General features: G+C 46.8%; 2 protein-coding genes and 1 long non-coding RNA gene across 5 annotated transcripts in view; 2 read left to right on the top strand and 1 right to left on the bottom strand.

Moving 5' to 3' along the window:
* Positions 1-13,495, top strand: part of PITPNA (phosphatidylinositol transfer protein alpha) — a 39,139-nt gene extending 25,644 nt beyond the window's left edge. Inside the window, exons 11-12 of the mRNA XM_026517829.4 lie at positions 9,742-9,810; positions 10,854-13,495. Coding sequence (XP_026373614.1) covers positions 9,742-9,786 — 45 coding nt within the window. The 3' untranslated portion in view covers positions 9,787-9,810; positions 10,854-13,495. The remainder of the gene's footprint in view (positions 1-9,741; positions 9,811-10,853) is intronic.
* LOC130544765 (uncharacterized) lies at positions 7,700-14,530 on the bottom strand. The gene is made up of 4 exons (XR_008961318.1): positions 14,181-14,530; positions 13,130-13,632; positions 8,591-8,763; positions 7,700-8,501 (listed from the first exon to the last, which is right to left on the bottom strand). It is a non-coding gene; the product is annotated as an uncharacterized LOC130544765 (long non-coding RNA).
* The window catches only part of INPP5K (inositol polyphosphate-5-phosphatase K), an 18,758-nt gene continuing 14,475 nt past the window's right edge, over positions 14,456-18,738 (top strand). Inside the window, exons 1-3 of one of the 3 annotated variants that reach the window (XM_057318287.1) lie at positions 14,456-14,828; positions 16,633-16,740; positions 17,069-17,177. In XM_057318287.1, coding sequence (XP_057174270.1) covers positions 14,776-14,828; positions 16,633-16,740; positions 17,069-17,177 — 270 coding nt within the window. In that variant the 5' untranslated portion in view covers positions 14,456-14,775. Of the gene's footprint in view, positions 14,829-16,632; positions 16,741-17,068; positions 17,178-18,738 lie in introns of those variants that run through there. The other 2 variants (XM_026517826.4, XM_026517828.4) reach the window with 2 other exon arrangements.

Below are 18,738 nucleotides of genomic sequence, written 5' to 3'. Positions count from 1 at the left end.
AGCACTTTAGTCTGCTCCTGATATTTGTTCCTTTCTTGAAGGAACTGTTGTGTTTTTTTTTTTAAGAAGTTAGCCTAAAACTAATATTACACTGTATGTTAACTGAAATTTAGTTTTTATTTATTTATGTACTGAGATTTTATTTATTTGAGAGCGAGCACAAGCGGGGGGGGGAGGGGCAGAGGGAGAGGGAGAAGCAGACTCCCCGCTGAGCAGGGAGCCTGACGTGGGGCTCGATCCCAGGACCCTGAGATCATGACCTGAGCTGAAGGCAGATGCTTAACTGACTGAGCCACCCGGGTGCCCCTGTTAACTGGAATTTAAATAAAAACTTGAAAAAAAAATAATATAAGAAGTTAGTAGTTGCTTCCCTCCCTTTTGTTAGCTTAGTTTTGTGTACCTCTGCCGTTACGTTACATGGACGGTCTGGTCTGGTTGGTGTGTGATGCACACTGTATAATGCAGGTGAGTCAGTCCATCCTTATTGATTTTGCTCCCTCTCAGTTCTAAAAACTAAAGATCTAAAGAGCCCCTCAGTTCTTTTTTTTTTTTTTTTTTTAAGATTTTATTTATGGGAGAGGGAGAGAGAGCACGAGTGGGGTGGGGGGGGGAGCAGAGGGAGAGGGACAAACAGACTCTGCGTGCTGAGCACAGAGCCCAACTCGGAGCTCGATCTCAGGACCCTGAGATCATGACCTGAGCCGAAATCCAGAGCCAGCCACTCAACCAACTGAGCAACCCAGGTGCCCCAAGGTCTTCTCAGTTGTAGAAAATGTTTTTATATTGTAATTTCTCTTTGTATCACAGTTTTCTCCCCTCTGTTTTCTTTGTTCTTTTTCTGGAATTTTTATTAGAAGTTAGAAGTCAGACCTCATGAATTGACCTGATTTTCGTACATTTTCTGTCCCTTTTTAGTGTCTGCTTTCTGGGAGGTAGTTTCCAGTGTTAACTTCTCTCTCATCTGTTGAATTTAAAATTTTTTATTTATTTATATTTTTTAGTTAATAATTTTGTTTTCTTTCTGTTTTTTTTTAAGATTTTATTTATTTATTTATTTATTTATTTATTTATTTATTTATTTATTTAAAACAGAGAGCACAAGTGGGGGAAAGGGCAGAGGGAGAGGGAGAACCAGGCTCCCCGCCAAGTGTGGAGCCCGACCTGGGCCTGGGACCCCAGGATCATGACCTGAGCCAAAGGCAGACGCTTAACCAACTGAGCCACCCAGGCGCCCCTTAAAAACATTTTAAAGCACTTCTTATGCTGTGTTCTTTTTCTTAAGTACTTTTTTCTGTTTTTCTTTTTTGTTTTTTTTAGACCTAGCTTTTTTTTTTTTTTTTAAGATTTTTTATTTATTTATTCGACAGAGATAGAGACAGCCAGTGAGAGAGGGAACACAAGCAGGGGGAGTGGGAGAGGAAGAAGCAGGCTCATAGCGGAGGAGCCTGATGTGGGGCTCGATCCCATAACGCCGGGATCACGCCCTGAGCCGAAGGCAGACGTTTAACCGCTTTGCCACCCAGGCGCCCCTTTTTTCTATTTTTCTTTGTGCATTATCTCCCTTTCTAAAGCTATGGCTTTTTGTTTTTGTGTTTGGTTTTCAACGTTTTTCGGCCCCCTGTATGTTCTTTATTTCCTTTGAGAATTCAGGGAGGGAACACCAGGGCATACCAGAAGCAAACTGGGTTTTTTTCTCACTTACAAATAAGTCACCTGTTTTCAGCCCCACCTGCACTCCCACCCTCTAAGGTACGTGGTGCTTCCAGATCCTGAGCCTTTGGAGAACCCGCAGCACAAATAGGCGTGTCCTTCTTAGCTCCCCTCCTCACAGGCACTCGGGTGTCAGATCTGCTGCTCTGCGAATTAGTAACTACTCATCCATCCGTATTTCGTCTTCCAGAATGTTGCTACAATTTCTTATCTGCTGGTCTTGTTGCCTTCGTGGTTTTAGATCTTTTGCTATTCCTTCAGTCGCATCATAGTACGGTTTGGGGCAGGAATTGGAATAAATGCATGTTTACAATCTGCCATGATTAACTGTAGATTTGCAATAGGAATTATGACCCATATTCTTTGATTAATGCTTAGTAGCCTAGTGTGGGTAGATTTTTTTGTGAATTATGAGAGGTCACTATAAGGCCACAGCCTCCACTACTGTAACTCTAGTCCCTGTGGGAGGGTGGACTCACCATTCTTGGATGAGGCTCAAGGATTTGAGAAACAGAGGATCAAGAGATTAGTCCTTTGCCCTAAAAAGAAAAATGTCAGGAAACATGTGCCTGTAGGAGAGCAGCGTCTCTTTGTCTCCCTCCCTCCTTTCCTCTTTCCCCTCCCCTCCTGCCCTCTCTTTTTCTCCCCCTCCCTTGCTCTTGCTCTCTGAAGAAACAGACTCATACAGACTCAAAATTGGAAGAAAGCACCTTAAAGGTGACTTAGTCCAATTACCTCACCAGTGCTTGAGTCCTCTCTGCAGCTTCCCCACCGGCCTGCACTTGATCACCTCCTATATTGGGGAACTCACTATCTCTTGAACATGGTATTAATAAAAATATTTTTACTACAAATAGAAGCTAATATTTTATTGGGGGCGCCTGGGTGGCACAGCGGTTGAGCGTCTGCCTTCGACTCAGGGCGTGATCCCGGCGTTATGGGATCGAGCCCTACATCAGGCTCTTCCTCTATGAGCCTGCTTCTTCCTCTCCCACTCCCCCTGCTTGTGTTCCCTCTCTCACTGGCTGTCTCTCTCTGTCGAATAAATAAGTTTAAAAAAAAAATCTTAAAAAAAAAAAGAAGCTAATATTTTATTGAGGTCGTACTGTATGCCTGTCGTGTGTGGTCAGCATTTTCCTTGAATTATGTCATCAAATCATCATGTCAGCCTGTGCTATAGTATTATTTTCATTTTATAGATAAGAGAAACTGAGGCTCAAAGAAGTTGAGGATACCTTCTAGTTCAGTGAACAGGTACCGCCTGGGCCTTTGGCCACTAACTCTAGATAATGAACCTGGAAGAAGAGAAGTCATTTAAAAATTTTTAAGAAAACTTGTTTTCTGATTTACTGGCCTGTAGAACATTTGCTTAAAACCAGCAGAGATCCTGTGTGTCAGAGTGCATGATTAAGATTCTGCAGCATTTTCTTTCCCAGTCTTCCCTTGTGGGGCTGCCTTCTAAGTCCCTGTTGGCTCCATGATTCCTCTGGTCCCTCCATAGCCCATCCCTTCGTGATGATGCCGAGAGGCTGCGTGACCCCCTTGCTCTGCTGGCCCACCTTGGGGACCGTCTCTGAGCCTCATAGTCAGTCTCCTGTCCACATGCTTACATGTGAATGTGCCTGTCCTTTCTCATCTCCTCAGTTTTGATGTAGAGGTCTCTTGTTCCATCCTGCGGCTTTCGGACAGATGGATGGATGATGGATCACCATCATTTCTAGATTTTAAGTCTTAAACTCTGAACTGGTTACCCAGAGACTTATAAGTGTCCCTGTGCAGTGAAATGCCTGGCAGGACATTATACCCCGAAGTTTCCAGTTTGTGAATGGGGTAGATAGAAGTTCGGACAGTTAAGCTGATAGAGAAACTCAGTGCCGGTAGCAGGTGCAGAGGGCAGAGCTAGCTCAGTATCTTGAGGCTGAAGGATCCCTGTATGTGGAGGAAGATGATGTTCCGTGGATTCTTACTTCTCTCTCATCTGCCCAACAGTGATTGACCCCAGGGCAGACCCCAGCATCTTGAAACACGGAAGTAGCTTTATTTTCTTTTTAGGTATAGTCTCGTTTTTCAATATTAAGGTAATGTATAAACATTCAACATTCTTTTGGAAATAGTGAAAAGCAGAAAGAAATCACTTGTACTCTACTTAAAGACAACCTCTAGGTGTCTGGGTGGCTCAGTCGGTTGAGCATCCAAATCTTGGTTTCGGCTCAGGTCATGATCTCAAGGTCATGGGATCGAGCCTTGCTCCTCGCCCATCATAGAGTCGCTTGAGATTCTCTCCCCTTCCCTCTGCTCCTCCCCCCAACTCGCTGGCACGTGCGTGCGTGCTCTCTCTCTCTCAAAATAAATAAAATCTTTAAAGACAACCCTTAACACATTTTAAGTCTTCCTACACACTTTTACTTAGTTACCATCATATTGCGTGGGCCAAATGTGTTTCCTACTTTTTTCTCTGAACATCGTAACAAATATATAACATTATAACAAATACAAAGTTTCCCACTGAAGAACTCTCTTCCCATAGGTGGTCCTGACTGCCGCATGCGTATTGCTCCGTAGTCTGTCACTGCCCTGTGCTGATTTTCCTTCATGCTTCCAGGTTCTCACTGCTACAAATAATGCCATGATGGAAATTTTTGTGCACTCAGTGTTTTGGATTATTATTTGGATTTGGATTACGATTATTTCCTTAGAATAAATTCCTACAAATGGAATTAGAGAATTTAAGACTCTTACCATTTATTACCAAATTTGTTTTCCAACGGGCTTTCTAAAGGGCTTCTAAAAACAATTCTGCATGTGCCTCGTATCTGTTCCTTCAGGAATGCTTGGTCTGTGGTTGCTTTTCAGTGTCTTTTTTTTTTTTTTTTTAAGATTTTATTTATTTGTTTGACAGAGAGAAGAGACAGCCAGCGAGAGAGGGAACACAAGCAGGGGGAGTGGGAGAGGAAGAAGCAGGCTGCCAGTGGAGCAGGGAGCCCAATGCAGGACTCGATCCCAGGACCCCGGGATCACGCCCTGAGCCAAAGGCAGACGCTTAATGACTGAGCCACCCAGGCGCCCCATGCTTTTCAGTGTCTTAAACTGATTTTTTTTTACTAGCTTTATTTTATTGAACTTTTTATTTTGAAATGATTGTAAGATTCATATGCAGTTTTAAGAAATAATACACAGAGATCCATTTCTCTCAATGGCAACATGTAGCAAAACTATATACCACAGTATCACAACCAGGATACTGACATCGATACTTTTACTAGTTTTTTGTTTTGTGGTGTTTTGTTTTTTTGTAATCAAAGGAATATATCATACTTAATAGTAAAAACAGTTTTCAAAAGCTATAGAAAAATAGGGGCATCTGGCTGGCTTATTTAGTAGAGCATGCAACTCTTGATCTCAGGGTTGTGAGTTCGAGTTCCATGTCGGGTATAGAGATTTTATTTATTTATTTGTTTATTTAAGATTTTAGAGATTTCTTTTTAAAAAGTAATAAAATCTTAAATAAAATTAAATCTTTAAAAAAAGCTGGAAAAATAAAAAATGGAAGTCCATGTAAATAAATAAAATGAATAGATGAATTAAAGTCCCTTTCTTCCAATCCCTGGCCTTATTCCCTAGAGAAGATCAGTTAAAAACAAACAAAACAAGATTGGAGTTTCTGTTTTCATATTCCTTGACTATATGTGTATACATAGCCTGCAGTAGCTTGATCTGAGGAACAAACATCAGATAAAATCTCACAGTGTCACATAGGCCCCAGGAAACAGGAAAAAAGCATTCTTAGAGCATTTCATTATAAGAATGAAATAATGTATTTTTATTTCAGCGGCACCCTCTGAGGTGACCTTGTCTCTGAGAGTAGGGGAAGCTGTCATGTTCCCTGATAGGAAGTTGCATCTTAAGCAGTAGGAAAACAGGACCTGGCTTTGCATTAGTAAATTAAAGCAAGGCAATAAACTCTTAGGGTATACATGGATCTGGTTGAGGCCCAAGGAGCTTTGCTCCCCTATATTAAATCTGAGCTTCTCTGAAATTGAAAACTTATATGGTCATTAGTGAGCAAACATTTAATGAGCACATTTCTGTGTTTAAAAGGAAATTATTTTGGGGCGCCTGAGTGGCTCAGTCCATTAAGCGTCTGCTTTCGGCTCGGGTCATGATCCCAGGGTCCTGGGATCAAGCCCCACATCGGGCTCCCCCTCTCTCTCCCCCTGCTTGTGCTCACTCTCTCCCTCTTTCTCTCTGTCAAATAAATAAATAAAATCCTTTAAAAAAATAAATTAAAAAATTAAAAAAAATTATTTTGAGCCGAGATACAGAAACAACCTAAGTATCTTTCGATAGATTAATGGATAGAGAAGATTTGGGGGTGTGTGTGTGTATGTGTGTATGTGTTGTGTGTATGTGTGTGTGTGTGTGTAAATAGAATGGATGGAATATCAGCCATAAAAGGAATGAAATCTTGCATTGTGACAGTATGGATGGACCCTAAAGGGCATGATACTAAGTGAAAAGTCAGACAGAAAAAGACAAATACCATATAATCTCACTTACATGTGGAATCTAAAAAACAAAACAAATGAACAAACAAACGAGAAGCAGAAGTGGACTCATAAATACAGAGGACAAACTGGTGGTTCCCAGAGGAGAGGGGGAAAATAGGTGAAGGGGATTACAATGTACACACTTCCTGTTATAAAGTGAGTCCGTGACAGGATGAGAAGTACAGCACAGAACAGCGCTACCACAGCAGTGTGATAACTTTGTATGGTCACCGAATGCAACTACCCTTATGTGGCGAGCATTTCCTAACGTTTCTAATTGTCGAATCACTATATTGTACACCGAAACTAACATAATATCGTAAGTCAGCTGTACTTCAATTCTTAAAAGAAACATTATTTCAAAAGAGTTTCCAACTTACAGAAACAGCAAGAATACAAAGCACTCCTGTATGCCCCTTGACCCAGAGACCCCATTCCTTGGAAGCAGAGGATAGAGCCCGAGGGCCACACACTGCACCTTTCTAGTGTCTCTCAGTCTGGTGCAGTTGCTCAGTTTTCCTGGTCGTCCGTGACCTTGACGCTTGGAGGCGATAGGCGAGTCATTTGGTAGAACGTCTTTTGGTTTGAGTTTGTCCAGTGATTCTGCGTCATCAGACCCAGTTTGTGTGTTTCAGGCCACACTGTCCCAGACCCGGTGTCCTTTCACTGTACTCCGGCTGTCTCTCTGTCCAGTTACTGGTAGGGCTATCTCTGTCCACCCGAGGCACACTGAGGTATCACAGGCTCGCCATTTTCCTTCCGTGACACAGCCCTGGGACCAGTCATATCCCTAAGGAGCCCTGGTTCCTTTCAGTGAAGGGGGTTAGGTGTGCTCATGATGATTGGGGTGTTGCTGCCCCCAGGCCGCCTCATAGGACAGAGCTGGGGAACTTTGACGTCCATAGCTATTTCTCCCTCTGTCTTACATATTATGTTCACACAGATACTTCCAATTCCAGCCTAACACTACAAGGTAAACTCTCTGTCTTTCTAAAAATACGACAGTCCAGGGGTGCCTGGCTGCCTCAGTCAGTGGAGTGTGTGACTCTTGGTCTTGGGGTTGTGAGTCTGAACCCCATGTTGGGTGTAGAGATTACTTACAAATAAAATCTTTAAAAAAAGAAATAAAAATAAAATAAATTAATTAAATTAAAATATGATAGTGCCTTTATCCTTAACAGATTCCTATCATGTTGGAAAATCTTGAATTTGTTAAACTCTTAGAAAGTGATATATTAACAGACATTAAATGACAGATAACTGAGGTTAGAGGAGCAATAAACATCAAAACTCTACCATTCATGGGGTGCCTGGCTGGCTCAGTTGGAGGAGCGTGCGACTCTTAATCTCAGGGTTGTGAGTTCGAGCCCCACGTTGGGGATAGAGATTACTTAAATGAATTTAAAAAAAAAAAAAAAAAAAAAACCTTAAAAAAAGGACCCCCTTCCTGAGAGCGAGTTTAGAGCAGTCGTGCAGGTGGAGTTAGGAATGAGCACATGTCAACTTGGCAGCTAGACCTCCTGTTGGGCACGGCGGGTCTTTGCCGGGATGATGAAGAGTGAGGCTTGTAAGACTGATTTTATGACTCACTTACTGTCCTGTCTCCTGTAGGTTCTGACTTGGCAGGCCTGGGTTCCAAAAATCCACAAGTAGCCCAGGCGATTGTTTTGCTCAAGTAGGGAACTCAGGCCTAAAAGACCAACCTAAGACATTTGATGTGATTCTGGTAAAAGTTGTCAAGAAGGAGTGAATATCAGAACTCCGGGGAGGAGCAGGAGAATTTTTTTTTTTTTACCATGCCCAGGTTCCCCATGGACTCACTGAGTATCATAGTTGGGGGGAAGCAGGGAGTGTGAACAATGAACAGGAGTTTGAAATGTAGTGGGGAGGGTATTTTGAAAATATTTCCTAGTGGAGAACTACTTCTTCTGAGGTAGAATCTCTGCAAAATGCGGCAGTATTAAAGTTTTAGCGAATAAAACAGAACTCTGAGGAGGAACGTAGCATAGAAGTCCAAGTTCTTCAGAGCTTGTGGACACACGCATCCCCTTCAGGGCAGGATGCTGCAGAAATAACACAGATAGGGGCGCCTGGGTGGCGCAGTCGTTGGGCGTCTGCCTTCGGCTCAGGGCGTGATCCCGGTGCTCTGGGATCGAGCCCCACATCGGGCTCCTCCGCTGGGAGCCTGCTTCTTCCTCTCCCACTCCCCCTGCTTGTGTTCCCTCTCTCGCTGGCTGTCTCTCTCTGTCAAATAAATAAATAAAATCTTTAAAAAAAAAAAAAAATAACACAGATAACGTGGCCTGAGTGCGTACTCCATGCTAGGTACTCACCGCGGATATCTTTGTTTAATTTTCAACAACCACATGATGTGGGTACTTCTGTTATCTCTATTTTCTTATGACGGAGACTGAGGCTTAGAGTGCAGTGAAGTCACTTGCTCAGAGTCACAGTTGGTCATGGCGCCAGAATACAATCCAGGGAGTCTGATTCCACGGGTCATTCTCTGAGGTGTTCCAAATTTGTTGAATGAAAAAAGAATGAAAGTCAAGCAGAAAGCTCATGGATAGTGAGGAAGTATCTAATGGGAAGTTAAAATACACATGTGCTATAGGTATCTGCAAATAGAATGGAACTCAAGTTGGAAAGGATTTGAGAGAGATCACCTCCACGCTATCCCCACAAGAAGTTGTGTCCACTTCTGCTTGGAAGATGCAGTTGACAGGGGCTACTCAGGGCTTCCGGAGAAGACCCCATCCTGCTTTCCAGCAGCCTTGCACTTCTGCTGAGACCTACCCCCCCTGCACTTTCAACCCCTGCCTTGTGCCACACTCTGCCTACCTGACTGACTGCGTGGAGCCCTCAGCAGAGCCCAGGAAAGGGAATTGCTGTTCCCTCTGCCTGGACGACCCCCACATACCCCCTCCAGGGAGCCACAGGACTTGCCCCTCACTTCCTTCGGGTCCCTACTCACGTCACATACCATAGAGGCCTTCCACAGCCCACTTCTTCACAGTCATTCTCCATCCCAGCAGCCCCCCCCCAAAGTATATTGGTTTGTTCATTCTCCCCTACTTTGCCCCCGAATGTAAGCACCAGAAGGAGAGACTTGGTCTGTTTTGGTTCATTGCCGAATCCTCAGACCTGGAGCCGTTTTGTGCAGCTCCTAGCACAAAAGAGTTGCTTCATAGATATTTGTTGAATGAATGAATGAATGAATGAATGAAGAGAGGACCTTAAGAGCTGCACCCCAGCACTGGGGTGCAGGGAGAGGAACAGAAATCATGGACCGTGGGACCAGTGACATGGAGCTATAAATGGTATGGCTTTGGCTGTACGTATGCAGAATCTTCTGATTTGCTTTGTGCACAAAAAATGCTCCACCCTCTTCACTGGCAGGACTAAAGAGAAGGTGGAATGTATTTGTGTTGGAGTTCCATCAGCAGCAAGAGCCTTCAGTTTTTCCTGTGTTTTTCTGTTCCAGATGAGACAAAAGGACCCAGTGAAAGGAATGACCGCGGATGACTAAAGGCACCCTTCCCCCTTCTGCACTGTATGTACTGAATCTCTCCCTTTGCGTCTCATTGACGTGAAAATCAGTTTAGGTCCTCAGGGCCTCAGCAGCCCACCTATGGAGTCAGGAAACTTGCTTCATTCCTCGTCCTGGCCTCTGTTAATAATGATAACTGCCATGCTAAACAGCTCTCAGGCTTCCATTGAAAGAGGCGACTATTAGACCATCTCAGGGACATGTGATTTTATAATGAACTGCCCAGACAGACACATGGACCCACCCAGTAGTGAGAAGTGGGGCTGGGTTGGAGGGGTAGACACAAGAACTGAAGCTTATCTGCAACTAATTCCTCTTCCTTTCGTAACTAGAGCTATTTCAAGTTGAAGCCGGCATTCAGGGGTGCTCCCTGTACCCCCCAGTGCCAGAGCTAGTTCCTGGCCCCCACCTGCACGCATTCCCTGCCCCGCCCTTGGAAAATCTGCTGGCCAGCTTTTCCTGCGGTTTGTCGTTTGTCTGGTGCTTCATTTCCTTCCTCCTTAAAGCCTCTGATCCATACTAAGTAGCTGTCCTCATCAGAGGCAGCCTCTTTCAGATGCGTGGAGCGTCCTAGGAGCAGGATGAGATGTCCCCGTTTCATGCTGCCACTCGTTCCCAAGCCCCGTCCTTCCCTTAGCTCCCAGTACCCTGCACACCTCCAGACTTGCTGATATTCCAGCAGCTCTCGGTGGGCTTGGTCATGGAATTAAAAACCTGGCCCTGCTTCCCATCAGGCTCTGAGAGAAAATTATTTTATCAAGTAAAATCTGATTGTCCTCTAACACTAAGGAGCTGAGGAGGCCTGGCATCTCACCAGTAGTAATGCAAACCTCGGCTCGCACTCCCTGCCCATGGTGCGTGAGAACTTCAGGGAGATAAAATAGTGGGACTAAGTGGATTGATGCAGTGCCAGCTGCTTGGACATTGGTTTCCTCCCCGGACCCCCAGCTGGCATCTTTCCTCCTTTTGAAATTCCGCCATCAATGATTTACAGTGTGTTTCCATTTTCCTCTGTTGCTTCCTTAATAATTATATTTCTCTTCTAGTTTTGCAAGACAGTGGTCAACAGGAAGGCCCAGCAGCTCCACCCTCCTGAGTGACAGGCCATCTTCGGACGCAGCCTTTCTGTGCCCATTCTTCAGGCAACTTTCGATCCCTTACTGTAGCTAATTCTAGATGCCCTTTAATATTGTGAACAAATAGACCGTCTGGTATTATGAAGCCCGTGTGTGCGGGAGCCTGCTCCTCTGAGATATATGGTGTGTAGGTTGCTGTATTTACAGCTCCTCCCTCTCCAACCATTTTGTTCTCAGCCCATTTCTGTGTGTTCCCCCCCACACAACCCCCCCTTTATTTCCAAGTGACATTTTTAGTCTTTCAAAATAGCTGCCTTTTGTGATGTGGTGATTTAAATGATTTAAGTTCATTTGTTTTCAACCTGGGGAGAAACTGAGGTATTTTGCTTCCTGGGCAGATCTTTGCAATTTTGAGTGCTCACCTGGGGAGAGATGAGTTAGAAATACAGTTTTTTCCTCCAGTTCCACAGAACAGCAGTGTGGCTTCATAACTCTGATCTCTGCTCTCAGTAACCCATTGTTAACGTGCTGTAGGCACCAAGGAAGTAACCAGGGCCCATCCAGTCTCTGTTTTAAAAATGTAACAAATACAGATAACCCCTGCCCCAGGATCGCATCTCTGGTCACTGGTCTTAGAGACACCTGTGGCCTCTTGGCCCTCCTGTTGCTCACTCCGTCTGAACCTTGCAGTGCCCGCAATATGTCCGGGTCAGTTCTCCACGTGGAGGGACCTGTCCAGTGTGGCCCTTAGAATTGAGTCAGCCCCATATGTACTAATTAGTCTGTCCCACCCCCACCCCCGCCCCCACCCCCGCGGAGCTCTGTATGTCCACGCTCCTCTTCCCTTTTGGGCTGGTGCTGCCACTCAGCAATAATCCTCTTTTCTCTGTGCTTTGTTAGATTCCTGTCCTCTGTCTCTGAGGCTGGTCAGGACACGAGGGTCCTGATCTTTCCATGCTGCACAAAAACGAGCATGCAAAAAGCTTTTCCCCAGCAGAACATGTTCCCTCTTGTCTCCAGTTGCTGGAAAGGAATTTGGGGATCAGGAACTCAGCTCATCCCGCCCCCATGCTGAGTTCTGTCCTGGACAATCAAAAGCAAAAAGCAAGTAGTGCTCGTAGTATAGAACTCTACCAAAGGGAGGCCGGTGAAAACGTCCAGACTCCAGGGGAGGTAGAAGCTGCCAAGCGCTCCGTGGTTGTATACAACTTGGCGGAACCCAAGTATGCCTTCCCAGCGGGAGAGTCTGAGATAGCTGTGGTGTCACCTGACATTTCCCAAGGCCCGTGAAGTATGTTAGCCGAGTGTGTTATGATCCAAGCCCATGCTAGTCTGGGTGCAGTGGCTGATTAAGAGACCAAATCTGTGCTGGGGGAGCGAGAAGTAGGATGGGACCATTTATCCTTACGTCGTCGTCAGTTTGTTTCGCCTTACTGATTTCTAAGTGCAATAAGGGAGTGTTTCACAGGATTGCACCTGTGACGTCCTGATGGCTGCTTCCCTGTGACCCTCTTGGGGCAACAGTGGACAGACTCAGACCCCTCAGTGTGGTTATCTCTCACCTTCATTGAGGCCTATTTGGGACCAGGAAATGTCCTGTTACACCTTCCTTTCAGGCTCCTCACCTTGTGGGATCTACAGTAATGGATCTGGGGCAGTTCAGTTGGTTTTTAGGATTCCCAACTGCTGGTAGCATCTATTTGGGAAAGTGAAGCATTCCTACTGGAGAAAAATGTAAATGTTTTCCTATAAGCTCTGTATTAGCTATAATTATATTTGTGCTTAAAGTTTTCCCTTCATTCATCAGCTAAATCCAGATGTGGGTTATCCTGAGAGAAAGGAACCATGATGTTCTAAGCAGACAGTATGTGGTTTGCGGGTCATCAGATTATTAGTCTCCTTGCCTCAGCTCTTCTCTGAGATCCACACATACCCTTCCAACTCTGGTGGGCCTTGCTCTTTACCTGGCTTTTCTCTGGCTCCTCCCATCTCCACCTGTTGCCCCAGTTTGCAAGCATCCTCATGAGCTGAGCTAGAATTTCCTGAGGTCAGCTGGATCGGGGGCTCTAGCCCACAGAAACATAAGGAGGGGTGTCCCTGGTCTATTGTACCCCCGTGGATAGGGGTGCTGCTGGGCAACAGTGTTGGCTTTTAAGTACCCCTCTTACCTTCCCGCCCGCCTCCGGACCAGCACTGACTAGCACTCAGAGGGGTTTAAGATGAAAGGCTCAGCCCCAGGGTAGTACCTGACGATGTGCCGTGCCCCTTCAGACCAGCTGCTTCCGTCACATTTCCGGGGTCGGAGTCTCGGTTTGAAGCAGCAGTGCCTCTGTACGGGGGCGGTGCTGGGCTCTGGCCTTCTCACAGAGAGAGGTCAGGGACAGGGTCAGTATTGTGGGCATGTGTATATCCCCCCAAGTTCTCTTACAGTCCCTGCTGGGACTCCCTGACTTATTTTGGTTGGTTCCTAGTGCTACTTCTTTTACAAAATACACTTTGTAGAACGGATTAGATTACCTTGTTTATTTAATGTGAGTTTGTGCCTTTTTGTCTCAATCTTCCAAAACAGGTATATTGGGGGGAAAAGCAGTCTAATAAAATCCTAGACAGAGCTTTCTGGAGTCCAGCTTATTGGCGATGTCCTTACGTCCATTTTACAACTTAGATATCCTCAAACTCTTGCTGCTATCCTCCATTTTACCAGGATTAGGAAAAACAAGATAGTCCAAAATTTTTTGCAAGTCGATTTCTGTAAATTAAAACATCCCCTTGTCATTTTACTTACGCAGACATTACATATCTGCAAGTAATTCGGCCATTTTCTACTGGCAGAATCTCCTCTTCCTTTGTTTCCCTCCTCTTCACATCTCCCTCTTTTTTACTATCCTACCAGGCAAAACATTTATTTAAAGTAGGAGTTCTTAACCTGGCTTCCAGGTCTGTGGACCTCATAAAACTTGTTTGTAAAATCGTGTGTGCATTTTTCTGGGGAGAGCCATGGCTCTCGTCAGATCCCCAAAGGAATCCCATGCACCGCCCTCCCCACCCCCCAAAAAGATTAAGGACCACTTATTTGAAGAGAATCTTAATCTTTGGCAAAACTTTTCATTTCTATGCATCAAATAGAGGCAGTGATTTATTTTTCATTCTTTGGTGGCTAATTTTCTAAGAGCCCAGGCACCCCCAACGTCTAATGTGTAACAGGTAACCTAACGAGTGTGAAAAGCGAAGACACTTGAAAGTGGAAGTGGAGAACTAAGGACGGAAGAGCTCTGTGACCAACAAGAGAGCGATTACCTGTAGATGAGGGGCAAAGAGACCTCACAGGCTGGACAGTGGCTGCACTGCCACCCCACCCTCACCCTTCGCCCTTCAGACCTGTGGACGTTGGGGAGGGGGAGGGGCACAGCGCAAAGGTCAGAGACCTCATCTCCGACAATTGGTTGTGCGGGCCGGTCTCGGATGCACGTGCGGGCCGGGCGGCGGCTTCCGCCGGAACGCTGCCCCTCCCGGCCGGCCTCGCGCGGGGCACCCTGGGAGCCGCGGGAATGACAGATGCGCCGCGGGGCGGGGCAGTGTTGCGTCGGATTCGGCTGACACGGAGACGCGCCTCTCTTACGTCCCGGCTCCCCTAAGCCTCTTTCCTCCCAGCCTTTCACCGTTTCGCGCTCGTTGGAGGGTCCCGCCTCTTCCCCCCCGGCCGCACCACCCAGGGCCCTCCGTGCCCTCAAGCCCCGCCTCTTACGGAAGCCGAGGTGGAGAGTCAGAATCCGGAAGGAAAACAATCGGGCGAGAGTAAGCTAGCCGGGACCTGCTGCCGGAGGGAGGTGGATCGGGCCAGGAGCGGCTGGGGCGGGGAGGCGCGAGCCGGCTGGACCGCGGCGTGGGGACCATGGCGGCCGTGAACCCACGGAAGCCGACTGAACCGAGAGTCAAGACGCTAAGGTGAGGAAGGCGGCTGCGGGCGACCCGGCCTGTTCGGGGTGGGATCACCATCTCCAACCCTTTCGGGGCTGAGAATCTGGGGTACAGAAGGGACCAGGCCTGCAAGGCTGATTCTAGTTCAGAGACCCTTCCCAGTTCTCCCGAGCCAATGTCGAGGGGGCTGTTTTAGGCCCAAGCCCCGCGCTCCCTCCAAACTCAGGCCGCCGAGCTCGTTCGTGTTTGGGCGCCCCATGCAGGTGTCTTGGTTGGCTTCTGGCAGAGGCAGCAGTATTGGGCTGTTTGAAGTTAAAGACATAACAAGGCATTCTTCTCTCAGCTCTAGAATAGAAATCTTGTTCTTTTGATCCGCACATACATCACGGGGTCAGCCTGATCCCGTTGTGACCTCCCAAAATCCGAAATCGGGTTTAGGTAAGATCCTTTAGTGCAGTGATATAGCCTGTTCCCATGCTTGCTCTTTAACGAAGAACAAAGCTAATCACCAACTTAGTGCAGGTCACGATGCAAGGATTTGCTGCTAATCGTCGGATCTGAGAGTGAGAGCAAGAAATCCCGACTTCTGCTCTCCGTCCACTTAGAGCAGGTCCCTGGGAAAACAAAGAGCCTTGGACTAAAAGGACTGCTTTCCTTAATCCTCTGTTGGACAGCAGGGGGAGATCGTAAACAAACGAAGTGCAGAATCGCCGGCCTAATGCCGGGGAAGGTGGTTTGTGTATTGTTTTGTTGATGTTCGTAGGGAGGGGCAGGAAGTTGTTTTAAGCCGGCCAAGAATTTCAAGTTGTTCGCTTTAGAACATGGACCTCTAAGAACAGGATCTGGTGGAGAAGAGATGTTTTTGAACATCCTGCCCTTTTCTCCCACGTCTCTCAATCCCCTGTATCCTCGCCCATTCTAGGTTTTCCTCTGCTGCAGGCCCTCCTCCTCATGGTGTACCTAGGACTCACCTAAGGCCTCGTGGCTGGACCTTGGTCTCTGCAGGTTTTGTAGCCCCTGACTGCTCTGTATTCATCGGAGTCTGGGGCTGGCTTGGAGTGTTGCTGTAACTATTTAATTAAAGTGTCTTCTTCCCCTGAGCCTCTGGTGGGATCCATTGTTATTGAGAGCCGCTGCTCTAGCTCTGTTGCTTCCCCGGGGCTTGTATGAAGCCAAGGCTGAGGATGTTATCCAACTGATGACTTTTCCCAAAAGAGGGTAGACTCTTGAGAGGGTGTTGAGAATCCTGTTATCTTCTCCTTCAGGCTCCCTGAAATGCTTGGCAGAATTGGTTATGCTCCAGGGACCTGCTAGGAAGAAGGAAGGAAGGGAATGTGGTGGTGTTATCTTTGTTATTTTTGAAATTCTCCTGTCTTGTAGTGCTGAGTCCTCTTACAAGGTAAAGACTGAACCTTCAAAATCTTTCCGGTGGTCTTAGGAGCCCTGAGATGTGAATGGCTGGTGGAATTATTAAATTCCTGACTACCCACCCCATCCCCATTCCTTCCCTCGCCTGACCCTGAAACCTTTGCGCCTACTTCGACCGTCTTTCTTAATGTCAGCAGCACCAGTGCTGCCAGCCCTGGGCAGCTGTGGGTCTGCACGGAGGAGCCAAAACAGGATGGAAATTTCTTGCTTCAGGAACAAAGCGAGGATGAAGGGCTTGTAGTTCAGTGCCTCTATTCCCACTACCAGGTACAGAAACTGACATTTCCCATTACAATTGCAGTGGATTGTGGTGCAGCACTTAGCAGTCCCAGACCCCTGTTCGTTACCTGCATAAGGTCTTATCCTCCTCCCTCCACGACTTCTCTTCGCATCCCTTCCACAGCATACATGTTGTGACGTGGAACGTGGCCTCTGCAGCACCTCCTCTAGACCTCAGTGATCTTCTTCAGCTGAACAAAGACAACCTGAATCTGGACATGTATGTCATTGGGTAGGTGTCTGCAGTGCCCTTTCACCCATTCCCATTTCTGAGATAGATAAGCCCAACCAGTCCAAAGTTGTCCCCATGGGGTGCCACTGCAACCTGTCCTCCCTCACTGTGGAGTCTGAAGGCTAGGAGCTTTCAGCCTGCATCAGGACCAGTCAGTGTTTCTTGTCCTGAGTCAGTAATGGCAAGGGGTTGGCAGTCAGTGGCCACGGAAGGGAGAGATCAGGGTCATGAGTACCAAAGGTTTGAAAGTGCCGAGGGCTGTACTAAATGTCTGTGGCAGAGGCACTGCCCTCGGGCCGGGGGAGAGCCTCTGACCTGGGATGGGCAGTTTGCAGGAGATGAACTGTGGGATCATGAGCCTCCTTTCTGATACTGCCTTCGAAGACCCATGGAGCAGTTTCTTCATGGACGTGCTTTCCCCTCTGAGCTTCGTCAAGGTAACTTACAAGTTCATGGGCAGTTGGGAAATGTGTCTCACCTCTCATCACTAACCCCCAGTCCTTTGGTCTCCCACTCAGGCTTTCATACTGTTTCCATTTGTTTAAAGTCCTAAATCTCATTTGCGCCTGGCTTCCTGGGGCTCCCACCTGCCTTGTGTCTTTCCAGTGTAGCTGGAGCAGAGCTGGGACCCAGGAGGTTAGTTTAACGCCTTGACATTTTTCAAGTTGGGAGAATCTTGGGGGAAGCACAGCACGGCTTATTAACACTTCAGTGCCTACCCACCATCAGCCTTCAGTCCCTACTCACATGCCCAGCTTGAAGTCCCTGAGTGTAGTAATAACTGCTAACATTTCCCGAGTGCTTACTTGGTAGTAAGCATTATAAATAAGCTCTTTATATACATTAGTGAGAACTCTTAACTCTCTTGAAATGTGGGTATTTTACAGATAAAACCAAGACTCAAAGGTCACACAGGCTGTCTGGGATTTGAATCTAGATCTTTCAAACTTCATAACCCATGTTCTTTTTTTTTTTTTCTTTATTGTATTTAGCATGGAATTTATTTATTTATTTATTTATTTATTTTTGAGATTTTCCATTTATTCATTTGAGAGAGACAGAGCATGAGCAAAAGCATGAGCGGGAGGGGGAAGGGCAGATGGAGGGAGAAGCAGACTCCCCACTGAGCAGGGCACCGATGTAGGGCTCCATCCCAGGACCCCAGGACCATGACCTGAGCCGAAAGCAGATGCTTTACTGAGCCACCCAGGCGGCCCCATAACCCATGTAGTTAACTGTCATACTTTATTGCTATACTGGTGAGCTCTGAGGCTGACAGGTGTCTCATGGCTAGCCTGCTGGTATCAGAGGGTGTCCTCTGATCACAGGAGACATGTACCTCAAATTCCCAAGGGCCCAGAAGTTAGCAGAGGGGAGAAAAATGGGGAGGAAAATAGTTCTCCGTCTGAAGGGCCAGTATTCTTTGGGGAAAGCAGACCATAGGAGAATCCACAGGAAGGCTCTAGATTGCTGGGTCTTCACCTTTATGTCCTGCACAGCTGAGGCATGAGGCATACTCCCATTCGAAGCACCCTGTGCAGTGCTTCTTGGAGATACCAGAATTCCTCTAGTCCCTTCCTGGGTGACTCATTTCTTCAGAATTAATTCTCTTACTGTAGTTTTGCTTAAGGGTGCTGAGGCAAGAGCTGTGAGTCCTCTTGAGGACAGAGCAGGAGGAGGGGATACGAGCTTTGTCCTGCTTCAAAGGCCGGAAAAGGCCAGTCCCCAAGCCCTTGGTTCCCTCCAGATGAAGCTCAGGCTTCTTCCTACAGATGTGGACCTAGATCTTCTGAGAAGGCAGAACCACTTCTCTCACCACCCACTCTCTTCCCAAGACCGGAGGCTTCCTTGCACCCCAGGCTAACTGGCAAGGGATTGGAAGAATGGAATCGAGCCAAGGAAATTAGCTCAGCTTGTGGCAGGGACACAACTCATTCTACCCATGTGGCCTCCCGCGTTTAGGAGGCCTGCCTGAGGGCCTGGCACCCAAAGCAGATG

This window comes from Ursus arctos, unplaced genomic scaffold (genome assembly GCF_023065955.2).
Source record: "Ursus arctos isolate Adak ecotype North America unplaced genomic scaffold, UrsArc2.0 scaffold_24, whole genome shotgun sequence".
Taxonomy (NCBI): Eukaryota; Metazoa; Chordata; class Mammalia; order Carnivora; family Ursidae; genus Ursus; species Ursus arctos.
The sequence above is the reverse complement of the archived record's forward strand: the minus strand, read 5'-3'. Positions and strand labels throughout refer to the sequence as shown.